Here is a 23,870-nt window from a genome sequence, read left to right as displayed (position 1 = left end):
TGGTTTCTCTTCTTTTTAATGCCCATTGTGGTAAGTGAGAATACTGGACATAAAACTGGAGTCAGATTCATGCCAATTGGGGGACTGTCTCCTCTGTTTGAAGTAGGATGTTTATCTCTGGAGTAGGTGGTACCATGAGAGGCAGGAACAGAATGTGGAGCCTGGTATTTGTTTTTGTTTTTTTAATTAATTGCAAACCGCCTTGCTGTAACTTGCCTGGAAAAAGGAAAGAATGCCTCTGAGCAATGTTCCCATCCTCATCCCACTCCAAATCTGGGATTCAGGCTAAAAGACTGAAAAGGCATAATGCTCTGGCAGATTTAACCCTAGAACCTTTCCCAACAGAAGAAGTATTTTACTACAGAAAGCCAAAGGACTAAGGGGAAATCTTAAGACCCATCACTTCGCAGCCCAGGAGAAATACCACCTTTGGGATCAAGTTGCTAATCAGTCAGGGAAAAACCGTCCTGCCCCTTCAATACAGATTTAATATGCAAAAATCTGCAGTTTAAATTTTTCACAGCATAATATCACAAGAGGGACCAGTTAAAAAAAAAGTTAGCAATCCTACTTCTGACACATTTAAATAAATCTGCACCAAGCACAGGTATGGAATGCTTTTCCCTTACATTACAATAACCACACAGATCTATCCGCCTGATAATAGGGGATACATTTCTAGGTTGGAGGAAGTGATTTGCAGGAAAGTGTAACTGAGGATCCTCTCATTTTAGTAATTAAAGCATCAACTATCTTTCACACCTTCCCACCCCATCTTTCCCAACATGGTTTCGAATCCTCTCGTCCCCAGTCTTATGCCCTGTAACACCTCTTGAGGGAAGAATGCAGGCACGCAAATCAAGTCAGCAAAGATCTCATAACATAATCATGAGCAAGTCACTTTTCCCTGGATAACTAATGAACCGAATTGCAGAGATATGGCGTCATCTGAGACTCCTCTGCATGACGACTCATGAGAACTACTTCATGTCTTAGTTGGAGGTGAGTTTTTAGCGCCCGTTGTTTCTGCCCAAGTACATTTTACATTTAGCACAAAGCTTATTTCCATGTTGTTGTTGTTGTTTTTGGTAAATAGCACATTTCTTAAAAGCAACAAGATTGTGACTGCATGCACAGATAATATGTGGCAGATACCTAATGGGATACACAAGTAGTACAATTAATATAACTGTTCAGTGTGACCCCACCAGGCCACACCCCATGGCAACACTAGACCCTAAAAATGCCAGCCTCCTGGTGAGATCTGGGGATCCCTCAGAATTACACCTCAACTCCAGACTCCAGAGATCAATTGCCCTGGAGAAAATGGATGTTTTGGAGGCTTGACTCTATGGCATTGTACTCAGTGGTGGGATCCAAAATTTTTAATAACAGGTTCCGATGGTGGTGGGATTCAAACAGTGGCGCCGCCGCACACAGGCACCTCCAGTCCCTATTGGGCAGGGAGGTTGCTTTAGTAACCCCTTCTCGGCACTCAGAAAAAATTAGTAGCCACTTCTAGAGAAGTGGTGAGAACTGGTTGGATCCCACCTCTGATTGTACTCCACTTTGGTCCCTATCTGTCAAGAAACTGAGTCCCTCTATGCAGTTTCAAACACTCGTTTAAGCTTTAAGCCTACAATAAAATTTTAAGAATAGAAATTAACTGAGCTGTGCTTGCCGTGTAGCAAAGGTCTGACCTTTTGAAACTAAGATAAGGACCATGTGATAGTAGTAAGACTATCTATCTATCTATCTATCTATCTATCTACCTACCTACCTACCTACCTACCTACCTACTTCTTTCCCATCCATCACCCAAGTCCCTGAGCTTCTATCTTGTGATGGCTTCTATCTTGTCTGCCTCTCCTAGGCCTTTCAGCTGGAGCCACATTCCAATTAATTAGCTGATTTTGGGGGGCCTTGTTATCTGTGAGAAAATGGAGGGCTTAGGCCAGCAGATAAACCCCACCTTGTTATCTCAATTTGACCCTTAGGTCACCTGGTTAGCAATATGGTGATGCAATTATCTGACATCACCAGCCACAGCTCTGATTGGTTATTGAGCCTAGACCAATTCAGACATACACACAGACACACCCTTAACTTTAACCTTTTGTTGAGTGCATTCTTGTCTTCTAGCATGGCTCCTTGATACCTCCGGACTTTAAAATTCATGGGCTGGAAACATTGCCCTGCTGACTCTGGACAGAGTGGATTTTTGAGCCGGAGGATTCCAACCAGAATGGCAACATCTGGTATTTTGAGCCAATGCTATTTACTGCATTGTTAGTCCTTTTCAGGTTTAGGTTTTATTGGTTTAAATCCTCACTAGTACTGTTCTCTTTGAAATAGTCCAGCACAATTCTAATAAGCTCTGTTAATCACATTTTGGGGTATTTTGTCATCAGGTGGCTTCAATATAATTCCAGTACCTTGGCTACCGGGCTATAATTAACCAGGTTGATTGTTTTGTGAAATTCATGCTGCAAGTGGTCTACCTTGCAGGGGCGATGTTCTTGCTTGGCTTCTGGCTGTTTGGGTAGAGAAAAGGGGCTGGTGGCAGCTACCAAGCCTGAGGTGTGAAGACTCGTATCCCAGGGTTTTCTAATCCTGTGTTTTGCTGATGAAGGTAGAAGCCATGCCAGGAAAAAATGGGCTACCCTTTCCTCTCTTAAGCCTGGGCAGTAGGTAGGGTTGCCAACAGGTCTAGAAAAAAAAAGATCTGTTCTTTTAGAGAGCCAGTGTGGTGTAGTGGTTAAGAGCAGGTGGACTCTAATCTGGAGAACTGGGTTTGATTCCTCACTCCTACATCCCTGCTGGGTGACCCTGGGCTAGACACAGTTCTTCAGAACTCTCTCAGCCCCGCCTACCTCACCAGGTGTCTGTTGTGGGGAGAGGAAGAGAAAGGAGTGAGTTTGTAGGCAGTTTTGAGACTCATAGTTGAGAAAGGCAGGGTGTAGATCTAAACTCTTCTTTTTTTTTTAACAGAGACTTCATGTATGGAAATGCACAGCTGAAGCTTTTCCTGGCTTGGAGCTAAACAACATCATGTGGTAAATAACATGCCATTCTCCGAGCAGCTGGAGACCCTAGCTTTAGGACACCTGGGGCCTCGCCCCCTGCTTCCCAAGGAGAGAGTCCTGAGCTTGAAGAGTAGTAATTGGGTGCCAAAACACCTGGGTTCTCTCCAGAGACAGAAAACAAGAAAGGAGATGTAGGTTGATCTGGGGATATAAAGTGCCTGAGTTTTAAAGCTTCATTTTAGAAAGGAATAACAACAATTATAGTAGTTTTATCCCACCACTGTGGCCACTGCCCCAAAATTCCTGGAGCAGAGGTGTTTGGCTCCAGGATGGCAGAAGGGAATTTTAAAAAGCATAGAGGGCAAAAAACCCTCTTATTTCATTGTTCTAGGAAAGGGGAACAAAATGCTAGAGAAGCTGGCAAGAGAAATATACTCTGTGTATGCTCCGTGGCAATCTCTTTATGTTCACCCATTTGACATTTTCTAGAGCTGAGCCCTGCCTACAGTTGCAAAAGGGAGGGGGGAGAGTCTGGCTTAGCTTAAAGCTGCATGCTTATTTGTATTTATTCATGGCCTCCTGCACAGCTGGCATTCGCCCTGGAGCTCAGACAGCTGCTGCTCCTATGCCCCAGCCTATTACACATGCGGTGCATGTAGAGACAGCTATGGGGAGGGGGGGAGGCAAGGAACTCAGCCTGCCCCTTCCCTGAGTCACTAAGACATGCCGGAGCAGGGCTACCGTGCCAACCTAGATGGAAGAACCAGAGAACTGCTCAGGAGTGCTTTTGAGACACAGCGTTTCAGAAAATGAGTCTTGGTTGCACGCAAGCTACACACTCCGCTATCGCCCTTGGACTTTAACCTCTTGCTGGAGGCTGAGACTGAAGCAAGGGTGACTAGCCTACAGGTGAGGCCTGGCATTCACCCTGAACTACCACTGATCCCCAGACCACATAGAGCTGTTCCAGCCACTGTTTTCTCCAGGGGAATAGTACTGTGGTCGCAGGATCAGTGGTAGTTCAGGGTGAATGCCAGGCCTCACCTGTACGCTGAGGTCCATCCCCTCCCTTAAACTCCGCTTCAGTCCCAAATTGCCAGGAGTTTCTCATGCTGTTGTTGCCATGGGAACTCCAGACTTAACCCCCCACAACCCTGGGGTCCCAGACCTTAGATCAGAAAACTGGACCAAGGTTCAACAACAAGGCCTGGTGTCTCTGTGTTATACCTCTCCATTAGACCAGCTGTTGTTGCTTCTGAGGAGCCATTTATAATATGGTGGTTGTTGGAGATGCATCTCAGTTGCTCTGTAACATAAAACAAGCCCACCCCCACCCCCCACCCCCGGCAACCTCTGTGGAAAAAATCACAATGATAATTTCTCTCTCACAGGCCTGAGGGAAGGAGAGGGTAAGTCTGTTCTTGCTATAGCCACTTGTATTTTAAAAACAGCTACTAATGAGCAGCAACTACAGAATACTTAAAACAGGTATAAATGGAAGGACTAGGCCCGGCAACACATTCAGATACCAGCTCTGTCTCAAGGTAGAAATACATGACCATTTGCCTAGGGGTGTGGTAAGCTACTCCTGAATAACAAGTCCTGTGTGTACCATGAAGTTGCTTCTGACATGGCGACCCTATGAATCAATGTCTTCCAAAACATCCTATTATTAACAGCCTTGCGGACTGTGGCCCATGGCTTCCTCGACTGAGTCAATCTATCTCATGTTGAGGCCTCCTCTTTTCCTGCTGCCTTCAGCTTCCTACTGTAATATTTTTACACCCACAGGCAATACTACAACAGGTCCTAATCATTACCAGCCATACCATTAAGGGCTCATTCACCAGCTCATCCCCTAATGCAATATATATGCTTTGCCTCCCACAATGTCCCTTCCGCTGGGACAAAGTTAGTTTCTGTACAAAAGAATAAATGGATCCTAGCATATTAAAAGCTGTCACGTTCAGAAAATTGGCGCCAGAACTCTAGTGCTGACCTAGAAATCCCAAATTATCATCTTTTAAGTAGGTTTCAGGAGAAACTTCAGCATGGAGTTCCTAATTAAAAATTATCAGAAAATTCTACGGCCACTGCATGAACAGAATGCTGGATTTAATGGGCCTTTGGTGTGATACTTATGAAATTAAATCACAGTTTTGCTTTCTTTCCTACTACAGGTTATCACTTTTAATAGGAAAGAAAGGAAAACTATGATTGTGGGTTAGCGTAACTTTATTAATTTGTATGCATTTGGAATCTGCATTAAAATGTCAATAAACCAGCAACCACTCTTGCATTCTGTGCTGTTTTGGCCCCATTATTGTCAAATCAGTAATTTTTCTCTGTATCCATGTCTGTATTTGCCAATAAAGAATAAAGCAGTATGCATGCATATGACCAAGCAGGCTCCAATGCACAAAAGCTTCTGATACTGTAAATCTGTTAGCCCTTAAAATGCCAAAGACCTCTTTGTTCTCTTTCATTATTATTTTTCTTTGTTGGACCCCAGTTCAAAGGAATCTCTGTTACAAGACCCACCACCCTAATCCACCACAGACAGAATCCCTGCCTAAAAATGCTGATTCAAGTGTCTTCTGCCCTAGCCACTCTACCACTCTCTCTTCCCCCGATTGCCAGAGCAGAGAACGGAACCTAGGAGTCCTGGCTCAGAGCTGCCACCTCCTGTTGTAATGCAGAAGATCCTTTTCTCCTCTTTCCCCCAGATGTCAGAACAGAACCCAGTTGTTCTGAAACCCAGTCTTTTAAGCCCCCCCTTGATGATTAGTTTATTCAATGAAAGGTACTGAAACTCAAAGCTCAGGACCATTACGCCCATGCCATGGAGGCTCTGGCCTCTGTTCACAGCCGCTGCTTCGTAATTTTGTGGTAAAAAGCACTTTGTACAGACACAGAAACTACTCTTTTATTAATACTTGGTCCATATGTCACAGGACTGCCCAGCCAGAAACTCTCATATCATCAAGACTGCTTTTCCTGACACACACCTGTGTGGCAACTTCGTTTTTAGGGCCAAAACTTTTGTCAGACTCCCAGCTTGTACACAGATTTGAACACTCCCTCATACTGACTAGAGTTTTTATGACTACGCTCTAGTACTGAGGAACGGCCTTCCTGAAGAATGGCATTCATGTTGTTAACATTCTGGCGCCACTGTAAGGTGGAATTATTTAGGAGAGCCTTTTTAAGTCAGTAATAGTTTAGAGGAATAAATTAGACAATTGCTGACTATGTATTTGAGAGCTAGCTTTTTATTGTTTTTAATATTGCTATTTAGGTGATAGGGTGTTTTGTATAACAATACATTCCACCTTGAGCCCTTTTGGGGGGAAAAACCCCAAGTAAAAATATTCAAATTAGCTCCTGGGCTAAAATGAATAACAATTCCCAATTCTAGATATGTGGCCAGAACCCAGGGGTTCACCATCCTTTGAATGTCACACAACCCAATTTGCAAACCAGTTTAAAATTTCCACTAGGATCCTCCTTACATTTACTCCCCGCCATGCCTGTCAACGCACTGGAAAGTGGGTATTGGTTACACCCTGATCCTGATTTCTTTGTTGAAAAAATAGCCAATATTGCAAATTCAGAAACATCTTCCATTTTCAAGTCCATTGTCAGCGCCTTATTCCCCCTACCTGTCATATTAAATCCAAGAAAGGCTGGATTTGAAGACCACTTAGGACAACTGCTGCTTTGGAAAGAAATGAGTCTTTTACTGTGCATCTTAGAAAAGCGGTTGGGACACTGGGGTAACGGCATTGGAGATCTAGACTTGGGAGAAACATTGTAGGGTTTCTTTCCTGAAATACGTTTAGGGCAGCAAACCACAATGCGTGTACTAATCTGGGGGAAATGTTACTTGCTGATTCTTTACTTACAGGGTGGTTAATGTCCATGACTTGTAGGGGAGAAGTTCCTGACTCCCTGTGAATTACCATGAAGGCATACAAGGATCCTGTATCTGCCACCTCAAGAGTTTGCTAGAGTCAGTATGGGGGAGGAAGGCACAGGTTCTGGGACAAGCATGACCAGGGAGAAAAGCAGATCTTCCAACTGATTAGGAGTGTGCGCACGTAAGACAGCTCAGAGCTGCTTGCCTGTGTCACTCCTCCTCTGTGTGCCACAGTGGATTTCCCTTTCATGCTTCTACCCTTCCTCGGTCTCTTGTCAAAAGTCTCCCATCCCATCCAAGCCTGGCTTTATCCTCCAGGTTGCCTTTGCTGTTCCTGCTTTCTAGCCTGGAATGCCATGTTCCCTGTCCCCCCTCCCCTCCCATTCCAGGCAGGGGGCACCTGGGCATGGCCCCAAAGAATCTCAGCCATGCTGCTGCTTTTACCCCTTGAGAACCCAGTGTGCGTTTAGCTAATTCCTGGCAGCACCTTACGGATTAGAGATCCCATCCTCCACGGCTCCTGGTGACCAGGACGATGGGGGAGCAAAACTCACCCCAACTTTCCTCCCATGCCCCCCACTTCACTCCTCCTACCTTGAAGCTGCTTGAACCTGCCCTCCAATACATTGGCATACTGTACTGCGTTGATGAAGGCTGCTGGGGACAGCTCATTAGGCATTGGAGGGAGGCTCTGGCTTTCCTCCATCAGTTCTGGCTCAGACTCGTACATCCTCGGGGCTTGGGCCACCCCCACACTGGACGACCAGTGCAGGATCCCCACCAGCGACAGCTCGGCCCAGGTAGCAGGAAGGAAATGTTCAGCACCTTGGTGTGAGTGTTCCAAGGGAGTTTACTGCCCCCTCCCAGGCAAGGGAGGGAAAGAGGGAGGGCCTGGGTAATTTACATAAAAACAGGTTGGGCTGCTCTGAAAAGGTAAGAGAGTGCGCACGCAGCAATGCCCTTAGCCCAGCCACGCAGGGGAGAGGGAGGGCTGGGCAGCCTGCCCACAAACAAATACACACACATGCACACACACACAGCGCAACAGTCTGAAACAAGCACTGGGGGTTAGCCAAGGCTATTGCTGAACAAGGGTCAGGATGCCTGGGTTCCAAGTTCAGCTCCAAGAAAGAGGGTAATGCCTAGAGGGTAAAAGCAATGGCAACAGAATGCTGGAACACCTTCAGATGGAGATGGGGTCTGCAGTTTCTGGGCTCTATCAAAATATCAGCTCTTTGAAAAGAGAGAGAGAGAGAGAGAGAGAAGACAGGGAAAGGGGTGCTGAGGCTCAAACTTCTTGGCAAGTTTCTTCTCCGACCTGGAACTCTTGCTGCTAAGTTTCACATGCTTGATTACTACATGGATAGAGAGAGACATTAAAAGAAGAGTTGGATTTATATCCCCCTTTCTCTCCTATTAGGAGACTCAAAGGGGCTTACAAACTCCTTTCCCTTCCCTCCCTCCTCCCAACAACAAACACCCTGTGAGCTGTGAGGTGGGTGGGGCTGAGAGAGCTCCAAAGAGCTGTGACTAACCCAAGGTCACCCAGCTGGCATGTGTTGGAGTGCACAGGCTAATCTAGTTCCCCAGATAAGCCTCCACAGCTCAAGTAGCAGAGCGGGGAATCAAACCCGGTTCTCCAGATAAGAGTGCACCTGCTCTTAACCACTACACCATGCTGGCTCACGTGGTATCCTATTCTGGAGGCATCCTATTCTGGAGAACAGGGCTTCAAAACAGATTCTGGAGCTAGCTTTGGCTCAAATCAGCCACAGGCTCTACCCTAATATCTTCTGGATCTGAGGGGCTATGTTCAAGCCCCTTCTTTTCCACAGCAAGGCACTGAAGCATGTCCCTTTCCTGGCCTCAGTTATTCTCCTGCTATCTGTAAAATGGGCATGATAAGGTAGGACTCACAGAGCCTATCTGCAAAAAACAGAACTCAACCCTGAAACAGGTGAACTGAAAATTAAACAAAATAATTTGCACACAGAGTGCTTTTTCTGAGATTTAATTCACATACCCCTCCCCTGCTGTACTTGGTAGATACAGGGTAGATACAGGGATTTTTAATTAAATAATTAGATGGGGGGGAAAGATTTCCAAAACTGGAAGTTGCCTTCTGAGCAAGCTTGAACTGCTGCATCTCTCTCTCCCAGAAATCAACCATTGTTTGAGATCCTGACTAGCTCAGCCCCTTTTCCCTGCTGCACCCCTCCGATAGAACCCAGGATTTCAGATTCCCATCACTCTCCATTCCAGCCTCACCCTGAAGGAAGTGGCTGAGTAGGCGGAAGCAGCTTGATGTTTGCTGTGCAGGGAAAGCAGGAAGAAAACTAGTGGGAAGAGAAAATGAGTCCTGCTGGTTCTCCAGCTTTTTGAAAAAAGAGACAGAGAGTCACCCAACAAAAAAAGAACTCGCACTAGCCGCTGGAGCTGAACAATGCAGGGTTTACTTCTCTATTGTCTGCCTTTGTGTGGCCATTGCTGTCTCATCCTGCCCTGCCCATGTGAGAGGGTAGTGAGAAGACTTTTGGCTCCAGATTTACCTTCTGGGCGCACGCTGGAGCAGTGCAGTTCATTTTATGGAACGTGGCTTGTGAGCTGGGGAAGGGCTAGGGGCAGTGTTGGGATTCAAATAATTTAACAACTGGTTCTGGTGGTGGGATTCAAATAATTTAACAACCGGTTGTTTACAAGCACCATTTTAACAACCGGTTCTGCTGAAGTGGGGGGGGGTTCCTCCTTCTAATTATTTATCTGGAACCGACTCTCATCCCCACGACTAGTTCAAAAAGGCAGGGTGCAACCTTTCAACATGTGAAAAAATAACGTCAGTGCCTCTGAACAGGTGCAGAAGGTCATTTGCTCACTGCTGAATAAGTATAGCCAGTTCTACCCATTTGGTGTTTATGAGTACAAGACTTTTAAGAGTAGAGAGCAACTCCCACACATCTGGGCCTCTGTTAAACCCAGTTGGTATTTGTGGATGTGTGCTGTCAAGTCATAGCTGACTCATGGAGACCCTGTAGAGTTTTCAAGGCAAAAGACGTTTTGAGCTGGTTCGCCATGACCTGTCCTTGCATTACGACCCTGGTAGTCCTTGCAAGTTGCCAATCTAAATTCTAACAAGGGCAGGCCCTGTTTAGCGTCTGAGATCGGACAAGATCAAGCTAGCCTGGAGCTCTCCAGGTCAGGGCAAGCCAAGTTTAGCGATCGGGATTATGCACCCAATACTTTCAACAGCAGTCTGGTATCATCTGTTTTGTTTTATGTGAGTTATTTTTGCTTTGACATCAGTACCTGAAGAGTCCTGTGTAGATCAAAGGCTTGCTCTTGCAACATTTTGAAGTTGCTTCACAAAGAAGCCACTGTCATCATTAGCGATGTGGTTCACCCCCCCCCCATTCAAGCATAGCGCACAAGTGTCAGCCCCCACCCCAACTTCCAGAATTTCCTGATTGCTTACCCACCCCATCCTGCACCTGAATTACTGCAGATGGCCATTATGCAACTGTTTATCGCCCTTCCCAGGCAGCTCTTCCTGGAATCCTCCTCCAGCTAATGTGGGGTGGGAGACCACAGTGGGGGTTGGTTCTGGTTTGGGGCCTGGACTGGCTTAGAGCATCTGCATGGATGCCAATCTCTAGGTGGTAGCTGGAGATCTCCTGCTATTACAACTCCTCTCCAGGCAACAGAGATCAGCTCATCTGGAAAACAATGGCTGCTTTGGAAGGTGGACTCTATGGCATTGTACCCAACTAAAATCCTTCCCCTCCCCAAATTCTCAGGCTCCACCCCCAAAACCTCCATGTTTAGAGAGCTATGTTTGAATGGGGTGTCATGTTGGTGAGGGTCAGCAAGCTTGTTTTCTGCAGCTCTAGAGTCTAGAACCAGGAGTAATGGGTTCAAGGTGAAGGAAAAGAGATTCCACCTAAACATCAGGAAGAACTTCCTGACCGTCAGGGCTGTTCGACAGTGGAATGCATGACCTCGGAAAGTGGTGGAGTTTCCTTCCTTTGTGGTTTTTAAAGAGAGGCTGGATGGCCATCTGTCAGGAGTGCTTTGATTGTGTGTTCCTGCATTGCAGGGGGTTGGACTGTTGGCCCTTGGGGTCTCTTCCAACTCTATGATTCTATGATTCCCAAACAGGAACTAATAACCTTGAGCACCTAATCACTCAAGACAGCTCTTGTTCACATTATCAGTGAACAAGGTGCATGGGTTTCTGGAAGGGGAGTGGGGTTGCCGTTCAACCCAAGATTGGATTCCTATATTGGCAGCATTTGTCTTGGGTCAGCTTTGGCAGTAATGGGGCATTCTCATAGGACAATTCTCTTGTTCTTCAGCACTCACCATTCCCTGTCCCACCATCCCAATCAGTAGCAGACATAATGTTATAGTGTTATGATGCAATATATCAATTTTTTTAAAAGCCAAAGAAAGCCCATTGATGGATTGGGTGGGGAGGGGCAGAGAGGCCCAAAAGGATAGGAATGGAAAATGACGCTGGATGTTGGCAGGGAAGTTCGGAATCCATAGCTTCCAGTCCGCGATGTGACCAACTTATTTTGATTTTGATATTCTGGAAAGACTGGAGCTAAGTAGTGGAAACCGCAGAAAGAGAACAGGTGGAAGACAGTGTTGTGTGGATGCTCCAGGTGTAGCAAAGCCTTCATGTAGAAGTAGTCTGGGTATCTGTAATGCCTCTTCCAAGAACCTCAAGCTGACATTTCCATGTTCCCCTTAAAAATTATACTTAAGGGAAGCAGTCCTTCATACAGCCACAAACATTAACTTCTGTAATGTCAGAGAGCTTCAGTCTGAACTCGACAGTCTGAACTCGACATAAAGTCCCTTGAAGGATGTTCCCTAAGTAAGAATCATGTGTTATTTTCTTCTAAATGAGAGAGTTTATGCAGTTGGGAAGTCAGTGAAGTGGGTCTCAGAACAGGGAGTCTGGTGGTTTGGAGAAAAGAAGATTGTGATCCAAGAGTTCTGGGTTGTATTCCTAGTGCAGGTAAATCTCCTTACAACACCAACCAACAAAGGGAGAGTCAAGAATTCATAAGCCAAGAACATGCATACACAAAGACTTGAATTCAGTTCCAGAAAGCCTCTTCGAGTTAAACTGTCAAGTGATCAGGGCAGGGAAATACCTTTCTCTGACTGAGACCCTAATGGCCAAATACTATTCTAAATGTTCCCTGATTAAATGGCAACTTCATGGGATCCATATATAAGATCTCCACTGCATTATAACAGATTTGTGAAGCTAGGCCCCCTATTACACACTTCCTAAGCTCTGGAAGGGATGGGAGGTTCTTTGGAGTTGGGAGTCAGAACTTCTGAGGTTAATGCCTAGAGATCTTAAATTAAAAAAACACATTCAGTCCAGGAATCTATTTTGAACAACAAAACAACCTTGGAGCATGTGGTGGTGTTTCACAGCACATACACGGTACTCGGAAGAAATGCAGCCCAGAGTTTTAGTCAGTCAGAGTTCAGCAGCAGGGCAAAAGGTGAAACTTCTAGACAGGTCAGAGACCCATAACCTCACATTTTAGAAATAAAATGGTACCTACATGATTTTGGGAGGAAGGAAGGGCTAATGTTATGGGGAGGAAGAAAATGAGGGCTAGAACTAGAGGTGCACCAGGTGCAATAAGGGTTAATTTTTTTGTTGCTCACAGAGACTTGGGGATAAGGAGGCCATGACTTCTGGCCCAGTTGTTCCCAATTTCAGCGGCTGCTGACACCCATCCCCTAGGTATGTGCTCACGGGTGCTGGTGGTCTAGGTATGGCAGCAAACAGCCCTCTCCCAGCACGCTATCCAAACAGAGAAGAGGGCGTCTGGTAAACATAAAGCAAGGCCAACGAGGGTGGGAGCAAAGTACAGCAGACAGAGAGCAGCAGATGAGAAAGGGGGAGGGAGGACCGCTTTTGGACCGATGAGCCTGAACTCTAGGATACTGCCAGGCTTTGGCTGGGCTCCTTAGTTTCCCCAAGAACCAATCAGTGTGGCCCACTGAAGAGAAAATTCGGGAGATCCATGCAGCAGATTCTCTGCATAATCCTGGCTAAACCAGCCTTCATGGAGAATAACAGGGAAGTATGTATCTCAAAGGAGCATAATGAGAGAGAATATAGCAAACTGTAAGAAAAGCTTTGCATTTATTTGAAAAAAACCAACACTACATGAAATATTTTGAAAGGTACCAGTGATGCCACCTCTTATCTGGCCCATTCTAACGTGCCTTTCAATTCAGCAAAGTGCTTCTGTCTCCCCAATATGACTCTCCGCATACGAGGAAGAAGGGTCTCCAGACTTGGCAGCTGGGGAATCCACGCAATTGCCAAGCTACAGAATGCACAACTAAAGGTGTCTTCACAGGAACACCTGGCAGACTAACATGTCTTGATGCACAAGTAATATTCAACAGCAAATAAACATTCCGGAGCAGGATATCCTCCCAATTGTAGACACTACAACTCCCAACATGCTGTGTGTATATGTGTGTTTCAGTTATCAGGTTCCCCCTGCAGTTATTGCCTGGATTATTCTGTTCCTGTGCCAGAACCTCTCAACCTCAGAAAGCAATTTTATTTGAATCTTTAAGGATGATGTCTGTGGATATGGGCTAATTTAAGGTTGTAAGGTTGCCATTTTAAGGATGGGAAACTCCTGGAGATTTGGGGCAGAGCCTGGGGAAGGGAAGGCCTTCAGCAGGGTCTCCAGAAAATTTCCAACCAGAGTTGGCAGCCCAAGCTGGGTGTTGTTTATAAAGTGCCCCATCTATACATACAGTACAACAATTCTTCACACTGAGCTCCCAGGTTGGAACAGCTTCTGACTTTCTCAGGAGACCAGTATCACGTAAAAACAGCCCCTAAACAGGGCTTGCCGTCTGCTCCACCCAGGCAGCCTCTGATACAACAAATTCAATCCAACCACAGAGTTCTGGAACTTCTTTCTTTACAACTTTGTATCTTGCAACCACATGATGCAGAGCTTGAAATATCCTCCAGATGTGTGAGAAAGTACATCCACCAAACCTGGCCTGTCTCGCCACGTACGAGAATTGGAGTGCTTTACACACGCAACAATTCCACACTCTTTGTGCTGACAGCATCATTGAGTGGCAAAGGAAAGGCACACCACACATGTTTGAAGACACTAATCCCTGTGTTCAAAGGGCACAGTCCTAGCTAAAACTGAGCCACGGATGCCCCTTACCTGCAAGCGCCTTGATGCGGGAGCGCTCAAAAAGACGAGCGGAGCTGTTTTCATTGTCCCAGTCTTCATCAGCCAGTTCCCAGCGGTTATTGATGTCATTGTATTGCTGCTGGATCTCCAGACTGTCATAGTCAGTGGGGGAGAGGGTACTACTCATGGTGATTTCAGCAGGGGGCCACTATCTACCTGCAAGAGCAAGAAAAGCAGAGAATGCCTTCAGAAGCAGGATTATGCAGAGAACTCAAGCTGTTTTTTTGCCAATTCAAACAGAAGAAACGAAATCCTTCTAATTTGGTTCTGGTGGGTTTTCCGGGCTGTGTGGCCGTGGTCTGGTGGATCTTGTTCCTAACGTTTCGCCTGCATCTGTGGCTGGCATCTTCAGGGGTGTATCACAGAGGAAAGTCTGTTACACACTGACTCATTCCCTTCTCACATTCCCTTCTCGCTGGACACAGTGTGTAGCAGACTTCCCTCTGTGATACACCTCTGAAGATGCCAGCCACAGATGCAGGTGAGACGTTAGGAACAAGATCCACCAGACCATGGCCACGCAGCCCGGAAAACCCACCAGAACCAGTTGAATCCAGCCATGAAAGCCTTCGACAATACATCATCCTAATTTGCTTTTTAAAAATCTTATCCCCTTGTTTTGTCCACTATATTACAGTGGAACCTCGGTTTTCGTTGGTAATCCATCCGAAAAGAATTGATGAAAACCGAAACCGATGAAAACCGAGGCACACTTTTCCATAGGAATCAATGTAAATCCAATTAATCCATTCTAGGTACTCCAAAAAACATACCAAAAACACATTTCTGGTGAATAAACATAGTGTTTAATGCTGAAAACAGTAACAAACAATAACACTAGGACCAGCTTCAGAGCCAGTGGACCAATGTCGCACCAGAAAGCTGTCCAAAGAGGTCTGTTTCTGTCGCCTCTTTAAGATTTGTCTGAAATGGGGCAAGACATTGTCATTAAACAAGTTGCAGACACAGCCTGCAATAGCTTTGTCCGGGTGATTTTTCTCCACAAACCCCTGCACCTTACTGCAAATCGATGAAAACTGAAGCAAATCGATGAAAACCAAGACAAATTTTTCACTGAAAAAAATAGATGAAAACCGAATGAAAACTGAGGTTCCACTGTATTTCTGCTCCTAATGACATCTCCTGTTCTCCTTCCTACCCAGTACAGCATCAGCTCATACAGTTTTGGTCCTCTTTATCTCCTCCATCGCTATGGAACCTTCTGCAAGCAATATTAGACTGGGGTTGGGAAGTTCAATGGGAGCTCAAGTCCCATTTCGGGTGGGCTGTATCTCACTTTTGGTTTTGGATCCAAATTCCATCCAGATGCGCAAGTACAAATCTACAAATACCGAGTGAATGACTAAATGTTCGTAGACGTATACACTGTGGCTCCACCCTCCACTCCCTGGCCCCATTTATGCAGGTGCTGTAGTTGAAACAAAATCAAACCCCTGCGCTCATGTATTTAGAAGGAAAACTGGTGGTGGAAAGCAACGTCAGATCACAGCCAAACTATGGCAAGTCATGTGTGGTTTTCAAGGCAAGAGGTGAACAGAGCTGGTTTTCCATTGCCCACCACAGAATAGTGGACTTCCTTGGTAGTCTCCTATCCAAGTACTCACCAGGGGTGATACTGCTTAGCCTCCGATACCTGATGCGATTGGGCTATCCTGGGTTATCCTGGTCAGGTGGAAGGAAAGAAATCCCTAAGTTTACACACATTTGCGCACCATCATAATTTGGTACTTGAGGGAACTAAACAAGCTTTCAACATGTCTTAGAAGAAGCTGCCCCGAGAAGTCTCTGTCCCCTTGGCAGCACTTTCTTACAGCCTCAGCCCTTCGTCTGTGAAATGGGAATTAGAGTTCTACATAAGTAGTACAATGTTTTTAATCAGAAGACCTCCTTTTTCTCCTCCAAGGGAAGTAGTAATTCCGTGACAGAGCACATGGTTTGCATTCAGAAAATCTCCAGTTCAATTGTTGGCTTCTCAGAGCTGGGAAAGGCTTCTCTTTGCGACCTTTGGAGAGTCATTTCCAAAAGGCAGCTGCAGAAGTCTCTCCTCCATAAGCCAACTCAAAAAACTTCCATACACACAAAGCTACTTGACACAGAATCAGACTATCAAGTCAATATTGTCAACTGACAAGCATCGTCCCTCCAGGGTCTCGGGTGGAGATCTTTCATATCGCCCACTTCTTTTAACTGGAGATGCCAGAGATTGAACCTGGGATCTTCTGCAGGCAAAAAAGATGTTCCACCCCCAAACATGGTCCCATTCCCCTAAATGCCGGCAAAGGCAGGGTGGCACAAGCCATGGCTCATGCCTCTAGGCCAGTGGTGACAAACCTATGGCTCTCCAGATGTTCGTGGACTACAATTCCCACCAGCCCCTGCCAGCATGGACAATTGGCCATGCTGGCAGGGCTGATGGGACTGTGAAGTCTCTTTGGTAACTAGGCCCTTCATGGCTCTCAACTGCTGCTCTTTACCACTGCACTATGTTCGGTGAAACCAGAACAACGAATTTTATAAAACAAGATTGCAAGCTAATCTGTTACGCCTTACAAGGGACATGTGAGTTCCGATTAGTGCCAGAGATAAGAGTCAGATAACTGCCGGTTTTTGTATTTTCCAAGGGAGTGTCTCAACCGTTTCTCTAGTCCAACATCTGAAGAAGTGCGCATGCACAAGGAAGCTTGTGTCAAGAATAAAACTTTGTGGGTTCTTAAAGCTGCCACTAGATTCCAACTTTTTCCTATCTCAACTTGCCTCTGTGCAACCCCAAATGTTTTGAATGAGGCATGAAGTTTAATTAAATCAGGGACTAGCAGTAATACTATTTTATACAGAAAGATACCTGAAAACAAGGCTTATCTCTGTAAGCATTCTCCCTTCACTTTTTTCTTCTTTTCTTTCACTTAATATTCATGCTGAGGAGGAGTTCTGTGTAACTTGTGCAGTTCTATTTACTGCTTGCTTGGACTATTGGGACTCAGCAGACAAAAATTCTGCTATGTTTTTAACTTGAAATATGGAAGTCCTGTGGCACTAATTTATTGGAGCATAAATTGTTAATCTAGATTTACCGTGGTGGCGAACCTTTGACACTCCAGATGTTATGGACTACAATTCCCATCAGCCCCTGCCAGCATGGCCAATTGTAGGGGCTGATGGGAATTGTAGTCCACAACATCTGGAGTGCCAAAGGTTCTCCACCACTGAGTGCCACAGAATTTGCTGTTGGATTGGTTACAATAGGCTACCCTATTACAAAGGAAATCTCCATTTGACTTGGGGCTAGGAATCAAGGTTCACTAGCTAAGGAAGTACACACAAATGGCCATTAGATAAGGGTTAGTCAGGTTTGGGGTGCACCTCTTACAGGGGCTACCCCTAGAAAAGCACCACTAGAGAAAGGAAGGTTCTGATTTTTTGCTTCGAGGCAGATTCCGCTACAAACCCCAGCTCTGCTTTGCATCCAGGACAACCATCCTCTCCCTCTAGACAGGTCTTATCTATCATGGCTACACTGCAAAAATGTGCAGCGTTTTGTTTATGCATTCATTGGGGAACACCACAGAAGCCTGGTTTCCTGTCCCTCTGGTCTTCTTCAAGATGACGCACGGCTTTGCTGTTTCATGCCATCCCACTCCCAAATTCTCCAATAAGAGCCCAGACTTTGCATCTTTTTCCAAGAAAAAAGCTCTCGAAGGAAAGAGGGCATTCTCCATGTAGCTCTCATTGTTGCTGTAAGAGCAAAGACATTCACAGTAGCAACAATATATCTGCAAAGCAGTTTTCCCTGGATTTTCCTTACCTGAGGACTGTGGCTTCCATTTTCTCTAAAACCAAAAAGCTTATTTCAAGCTTTTTTTAAAAAATGGGAATTGACAGATCATTATACCACAATAATGTTATAACGATTCATTGCTACAATGGCCTAGTGTCCAGCTTTTAATTTTTGAAAAAGACATTTTCTTTGTGGAGTTATGAAGGAGAAGGTTCAGGGTGCACATTTCCTCTTATAACCTTGCGATGAAAAGGACTGAAGAATCTGGCATTGATTCTACACCTTCATTCCATGTGCACTTCTCATCACTGATTGCAAAGATGGTCATCCATTGCACAGCAAATTCCTTTTACATCAGGGGTTCTGGGATTCTTTGAAAATTTTTGATCTTGCATAAGTGTCTAATATCACTTAGGAAGTATGCTAAATGACAAAAGGACTGTCTCCACAATGAACAAAGAGAAGCCCACGTGGAACAAAGACATAGCATCGAAGACTTGCCTTTATATAGCCATGGCCCCTGCCTGGTGGAACGCTCTTCCGCCAACTGTCCGGGCCCTGCGGGATCTTGGAGAGTTCCGCAGGGCCGGTAAGACCGAGCTGTTCCACCGGGCCTTTGGAGAGGCCGGCCGCTGATGGCGCTCCTTCCTCCCTTTTTATCATCTGTGGCCCTTTTCCATCTTGGGCCTTCCATTCCCTCTTAAGAGGGTTTTTTTTAGATGACCGGACGCTATATTTTTACATTTATATTTTACTTCATTTTGTATGCTGTATTTTCGATGGTTTTAATTTGATGCTTAGAGCCCTTATTTCATCCTATATTGTATTTAATGTATTGAGAGGGCTCCTTTTGCTTATTTATGTTATACTGAAATGTTGTACACCGCCCAGAGCCCTCCGGGGGATGGGCGGTATAAAAGTCAAATTAACAACAACAACAACAACATCAACATGAAAGGGAACTAGTACTTTGTAGCAACATCATTGTGCTACAGCCATCTGTCTATTGCTTTTTTTTTTTAAGTTCCAAAAAGACCTTCAGTGGGGGAAATAAAACAGCAGGTGTGCAGGCCAAGGCAAAGAATATGGTAGGAGCGTGGGGAGGGCATGCAAAAATGCTTATGTTCTTATCCACATGGTGTCCAAAGGGTCTTTGCCTACCATCTTTCCAAAATGACCACAGCAAAGCATGATGATGATATTGTGAAAATGACCCTGATAATAGAACTGCTGAAAAAAGCCAAGGCAGTGTGAAACAACTGTGAAAACAACCAAAGACACACTCGGAAGCACTGGGGAAGATAAAAAGTCAGGGTGTTATTTACCAACAGTTGGATATTGTTGGTCAGTTACAGTTTTTTATGGTGCATGGGCCATTCAGAAGTAGAAAAGACACAAATATAAAAGTTAATTACCTACATAAAACCTCAGCATACATCATTAATCCTAACATAGCTAACAGGTAAAGAGTTAGAATCTGAGTAAATGATACACAGGATGTCAACTGGGTCCATATTAGGATATTGTGATATTCCCCACAACAGAACAATGTTATGACAATGGGTTCTAGGAGGGAACAACAAAATCATGGCATGCTGACAAAAATTTGAAATTGTGGGGGGAAGGCTGGGGTGTGTGTGTGTGTGTGTGTGTGTACATTAAATAAATAAATATTCAGGAAATGCATCAGCAACAGAATGTTGACAATCAGTGCAGCTTTTATAAGAAAAAGCAAAAAGACTCATTGGATCTGGAGACAGAAACATCACCAATGGTCTAGAAACGGGAAAGCAATGGACTGTTAGCAGGAACACAGTAAGAATGCAAGGGAAACATGAACCTGTAGAAGAATCTCCTTACAATGTATTGTCGAAGGCTTTCATGGCCAGATTCAATTGGTTGTGGTGGGTTTTCCGGGCTGTGTGGCCATGACCTGGTGGATCTTGTTCCTAACGTTTCGCCTGCATCTGTGGCTGGCATCTTCAGACTTCCCTCTGTGATACACCTCTGAAGATGCCAGCCACAGATGCAGGCGAAACGTTAGGAACAAGTGGTTCTGGTGGGTTTTCCGAGCTGTGTGGCTTGTTAGGAACAAGATCCACCAGACCATGGCCACACAGCCTGGAAAACCCACCACAACCAATCTCCTTACAGTCTGAATATGCCCCTAATATACTCCAAACGTCTCCTTCATTGTAGTTCTATGAGCCTTGAGTCCTGAGTGAAGAGTTGAACGAGTTCCTTGTTACTTGCCTGTGGGGAGAATATGAACAGAAGATTTGCTAGGCATCCTCTGGTTTAAATCCCTGCTCAGCTACAAAATCTGCTGGGTGACACTGGGAACGTTTTTGTCTCTCTCTGACCCACACCAACCTCTGCAGGTTGTTGTGTTGATAGAAGAGGAAAAGGGGAAATTGGCCTCTTGGCATTGCCCCTTGACTGGAAGGATCTGGTTTTCTTTCATCCAACCTAATTTTAGGGCAGCCAACGATTGTCTGCCAAGTCATAGCTTCCCTCCCACAAGTCTTGCTTTGGGTCAGGATTGCATTACCCACCAACAATGCTACCTGTGGGTGCTACAAAGGCTGACCAGGTTGTTCAACCTGCCAGGCAAAGGGAAGGACCACTTTGCCACAAGAGATCGAGGGTCAGGAAAGAAGATGCATGATGCAGGACTCAAGCAAGGATACAATTAGGATGACCCTTAATTTAGAACTGCCCTCAAAATTTAAAGCTGTGTCCAATGACTAAATTTTTGCATACATTCTTGCATAGAGTTTATCATGTATTTGTAGTTATTTCACTGCAAATGAACTGATGTACTGTTTAAAATTCCGAAACCACTTTTCAGTAGAAAGGAGGGACCTAACATTATCAAACAATATCTTGCATTGAGTCTCCGGGTCACTGATCCGCTTGCCAAGACACAGCAGCCATGAGATGGTGCCCTCTTGTCAGCTATTCTCCGCTACGGAGGTTTCATCCATCAACGGATATAGTTACCCCAAGCCAGACAGCCCATTAGAGTTGGCACTGAAAGGAAGTAGGCAGATCCCAAGCTGCTGCGTCTTGTTGGCAGGCATCTTTTAGCAGGGAAGGCTGTGTGTCCAGGGGAAATTACTCCTCTGTTTGTACTAAAATGGTTTAAAAAGAGTGAGTCAAATATGATCCAACAGCAGCCTGCAACTGGGGAAGCAGACACAGATTCCCCCACCCTGCCAAGCCATCACCCTCCTCCAGGGCTGTAGCCAGGGTCGCACCAGAGGTATAATGCCCCACCTAGACCACAGACCTGCCCCACCTAAGAATTTGCTTCATGCAAAAAGGCTTTATAGCATCGTGCCACTGGAGCTTCTATTTTAAGTAGACCTTGTTTCCGGAACAGAAAAACTTCTGGTTACAAACAAGGGGCAGGTGGGAAAGTGAGGAAGATGAAGATGACAGCAAGCTGAGTTCCATCTGAACTAAGTCTGCTTTCCTCTCCTTGCAGGTACTGAAGCCCAGCTGATACCAAACGCCTAAGGTCTTAAGCGCAAGCTTAAGGGCAAGAGGCTAAGGGCCAGGACTTGCAGCTTGGAAGTTTGGCAACCCAACCTCCTCAGTTAGCTTAAGATCTACTTGCTCTGTTTGTTAATTGCATTATTCGTATGACTTTGTAAAATGTATTTTGGCACTTTTCTGTGAGCCAGATTGCTGGTTGATGTGTGTATAAACACACATCACAAGGAAATTTAATGTCAAACATTTACAATCGTACATTTGTGTGTGTGTGAGCATTAAAATCATGGAACAAGATCCATGCTCTTAATAATGTCACTCTTTGGCCATTCAGAAAAAAATACAAATCACTAAAAACCTGGTTTGGCATAGTATATCATTCTTCGTGTGTCTGTTTGTGCGCGTGTGTGCGCGTATGCGTGTGTGTGTGTCTATATATATATTTGGGACCACTGAAGAAGGCTCACTGTGATTGTGGTCTTGTTTGTACATCATCAACTTTGGCAAATACATAGGTATTATTCATTGTAGATTGAGGACTACTCAATCTAAGTCCAGTGGCTTTCACTCCAGAGGCTTTGAATTTAAAGGCCTGTGTTTTAAAACGTGTACTTTAAGTATACATTTAATAATAACTGGTTTATTTTGTTTTTTATTGTTTTTTCTCAACCTTCATGGTACCTAATGTAAAAATAATCGTAAAATAATGTACAAATGATTCAATTTGCACATTTCTGATACTAGCGATTCACATGCACGAAAATTTACACAGCTGTTTGAACTTGGCAAAAGGGTCGTGGGAGTTTACGCTAGATGTGAAAAAAACCCCTCATCATTCATTCATTTCTTTGGTGCCTCACCAGTATGTGGCAGCTCCACCTAGTGAGGAAAGCTGGCTACAGCCATTCCTGCCTTCCCCAACCATGATGGAAAAAACATTGATAGATTAAATAAATGACAAATAGCTAACCAAAAGCCGGGTGCCATTTGTGCTTTGGACCAGGGATAAGCAACTGATACCCTGTGAACCAAATCTGATCTCCTAAACCATATTTTTTTTTTGTCCCTGGTGGTCCCATGGTTCAGTCAAGGCATGATAAAAAATTTGCTCATTGTTTTTACAATCTATGAACCAGCATGCGCATTCAACTGCTAATAATCTACGGTTGCCGCTCCTCAGTTCCGGCAAGCAGATGACCTCACACCATGCAAGATAACAGCATTCCGCACCTTTTAAATCCTCACTGCTAAGCAATGCCAGCTTTATTAGAACTTGATGAGTTGCTTCTATTGGATCCCAGGGCATTGTTTGTGAAACAGAGTCAATCCAGAGAACAGCATCCTCTAGGAACCGTTATGATCTCATGGGGTTGCCTTCTACTGAGTCAGACTATATTCCAGGTAACCAGGTTTTGTCAGTGTTGACGGGCAGATCCTTTTTACAGGAAAGATCCTTTTCACTGGAAATCCCAGAATTTGAGCATGGGTCCTTCTGCATGCAGAATTTCCCATGCATCATGGAAAGAAGAGCACTAACATTAGTTTATCTTCCAAAAATGCAGAAGCTGCTAGTTCAGGCTTTGCTTCCACTACTTGGTTCGGAAGCACAAGACAAGTTCAAATTCAGCATTAATCTTATTACACCATTTTAGGCATCATTATTTATAAGCCTATACAGCATTCCAAGAAGCCCAGCCCAGCCTGATCATATCAGGACTTAGAAGTTCAGCAGTGTTCACTGTAGTCAGTCCTTGGATGAAAGACCACCAAGGAAGACCACAGTTATTATGCAGAGGAAGGTGATGGCAAACCACCCCTGAAGGTCTCTTGCCTTGAAAACTCCATGAGGTAGAACAGGGGTCCCCAAACTTTTTAAACAGGGGGCCAGTTCACTGTCCCTCAGACTGTTGGAGGGCCGGACTAAAAAAAACTATGAACAAATTCCTATGCACAAATGATTGTAAAATGTTTGATTTCACCTTTCAGCCTTTCTGTCATGGTCTATTTTTAGAACAGTGACCAAAGTATGTCAAGTACAGGGTGGGCTCCAAATATTGTTGGGGAGGCTGTGGAATACCTTCCCCTGAAAAAAAAAGCAGAACCTTCCCAATGAAGCATTCCGTCACTCAACCCAGGACTGTGGTATTTTCCTGGGTTCTTTTCTCTCTCCCCTAGCAGCCAGCGAAGAACATTCGGCCAGCCTGGCTGATGCCAATGGGAGTGAAAGAGGGCGGAAACAAGGCAAAGCCTTAGGAGAGTCAAATACATGGAGTAGCCGAGAGGGGAAGAGGCCCTGAGCAGGCGTTGCCACATGTAAGGTTTCCAACTCTGGGTCAGAAAATGCATGGAGATTTGGGGGTGCC

At 45.0% G+C, this 23,870-nt stretch overlaps 1 protein-coding gene across 1 annotated transcript in view; it reads right to left on the bottom strand.

Moving 5' to 3' along the window:
- SPTBN2 (spectrin beta, non-erythrocytic 2) overlaps positions 1–23,870 on the bottom strand; it is a 115,024-nt gene that overhangs the window by 71,625 nt on the left and 19,529 nt on the right. The window contains exon 3 of the mRNA XM_048504517.1: positions 14,184–14,369. Within this exon, the coding sequence (XP_048360474.1) occupies positions 14,184–14,340 (157 nt within the window). The 5' untranslated portion in view covers positions 14,341–14,369. The remainder of the gene's footprint in view (positions 1–14,183; positions 14,370–23,870) is intronic.

Source organism: Sphaerodactylus townsendi, linkage group LG01 (assembly GCF_021028975.2).
Source record: "Sphaerodactylus townsendi isolate TG3544 linkage group LG01, MPM_Stown_v2.3, whole genome shotgun sequence".
In the NCBI taxonomy this organism is placed as follows: domain Eukaryota; kingdom Metazoa; phylum Chordata; class Lepidosauria; order Squamata; family Sphaerodactylidae; genus Sphaerodactylus; species Sphaerodactylus townsendi.
The sequence above is the reverse complement of the archived record's forward strand: the minus strand, read 5'-3'. Positions and strand labels throughout refer to the sequence as shown.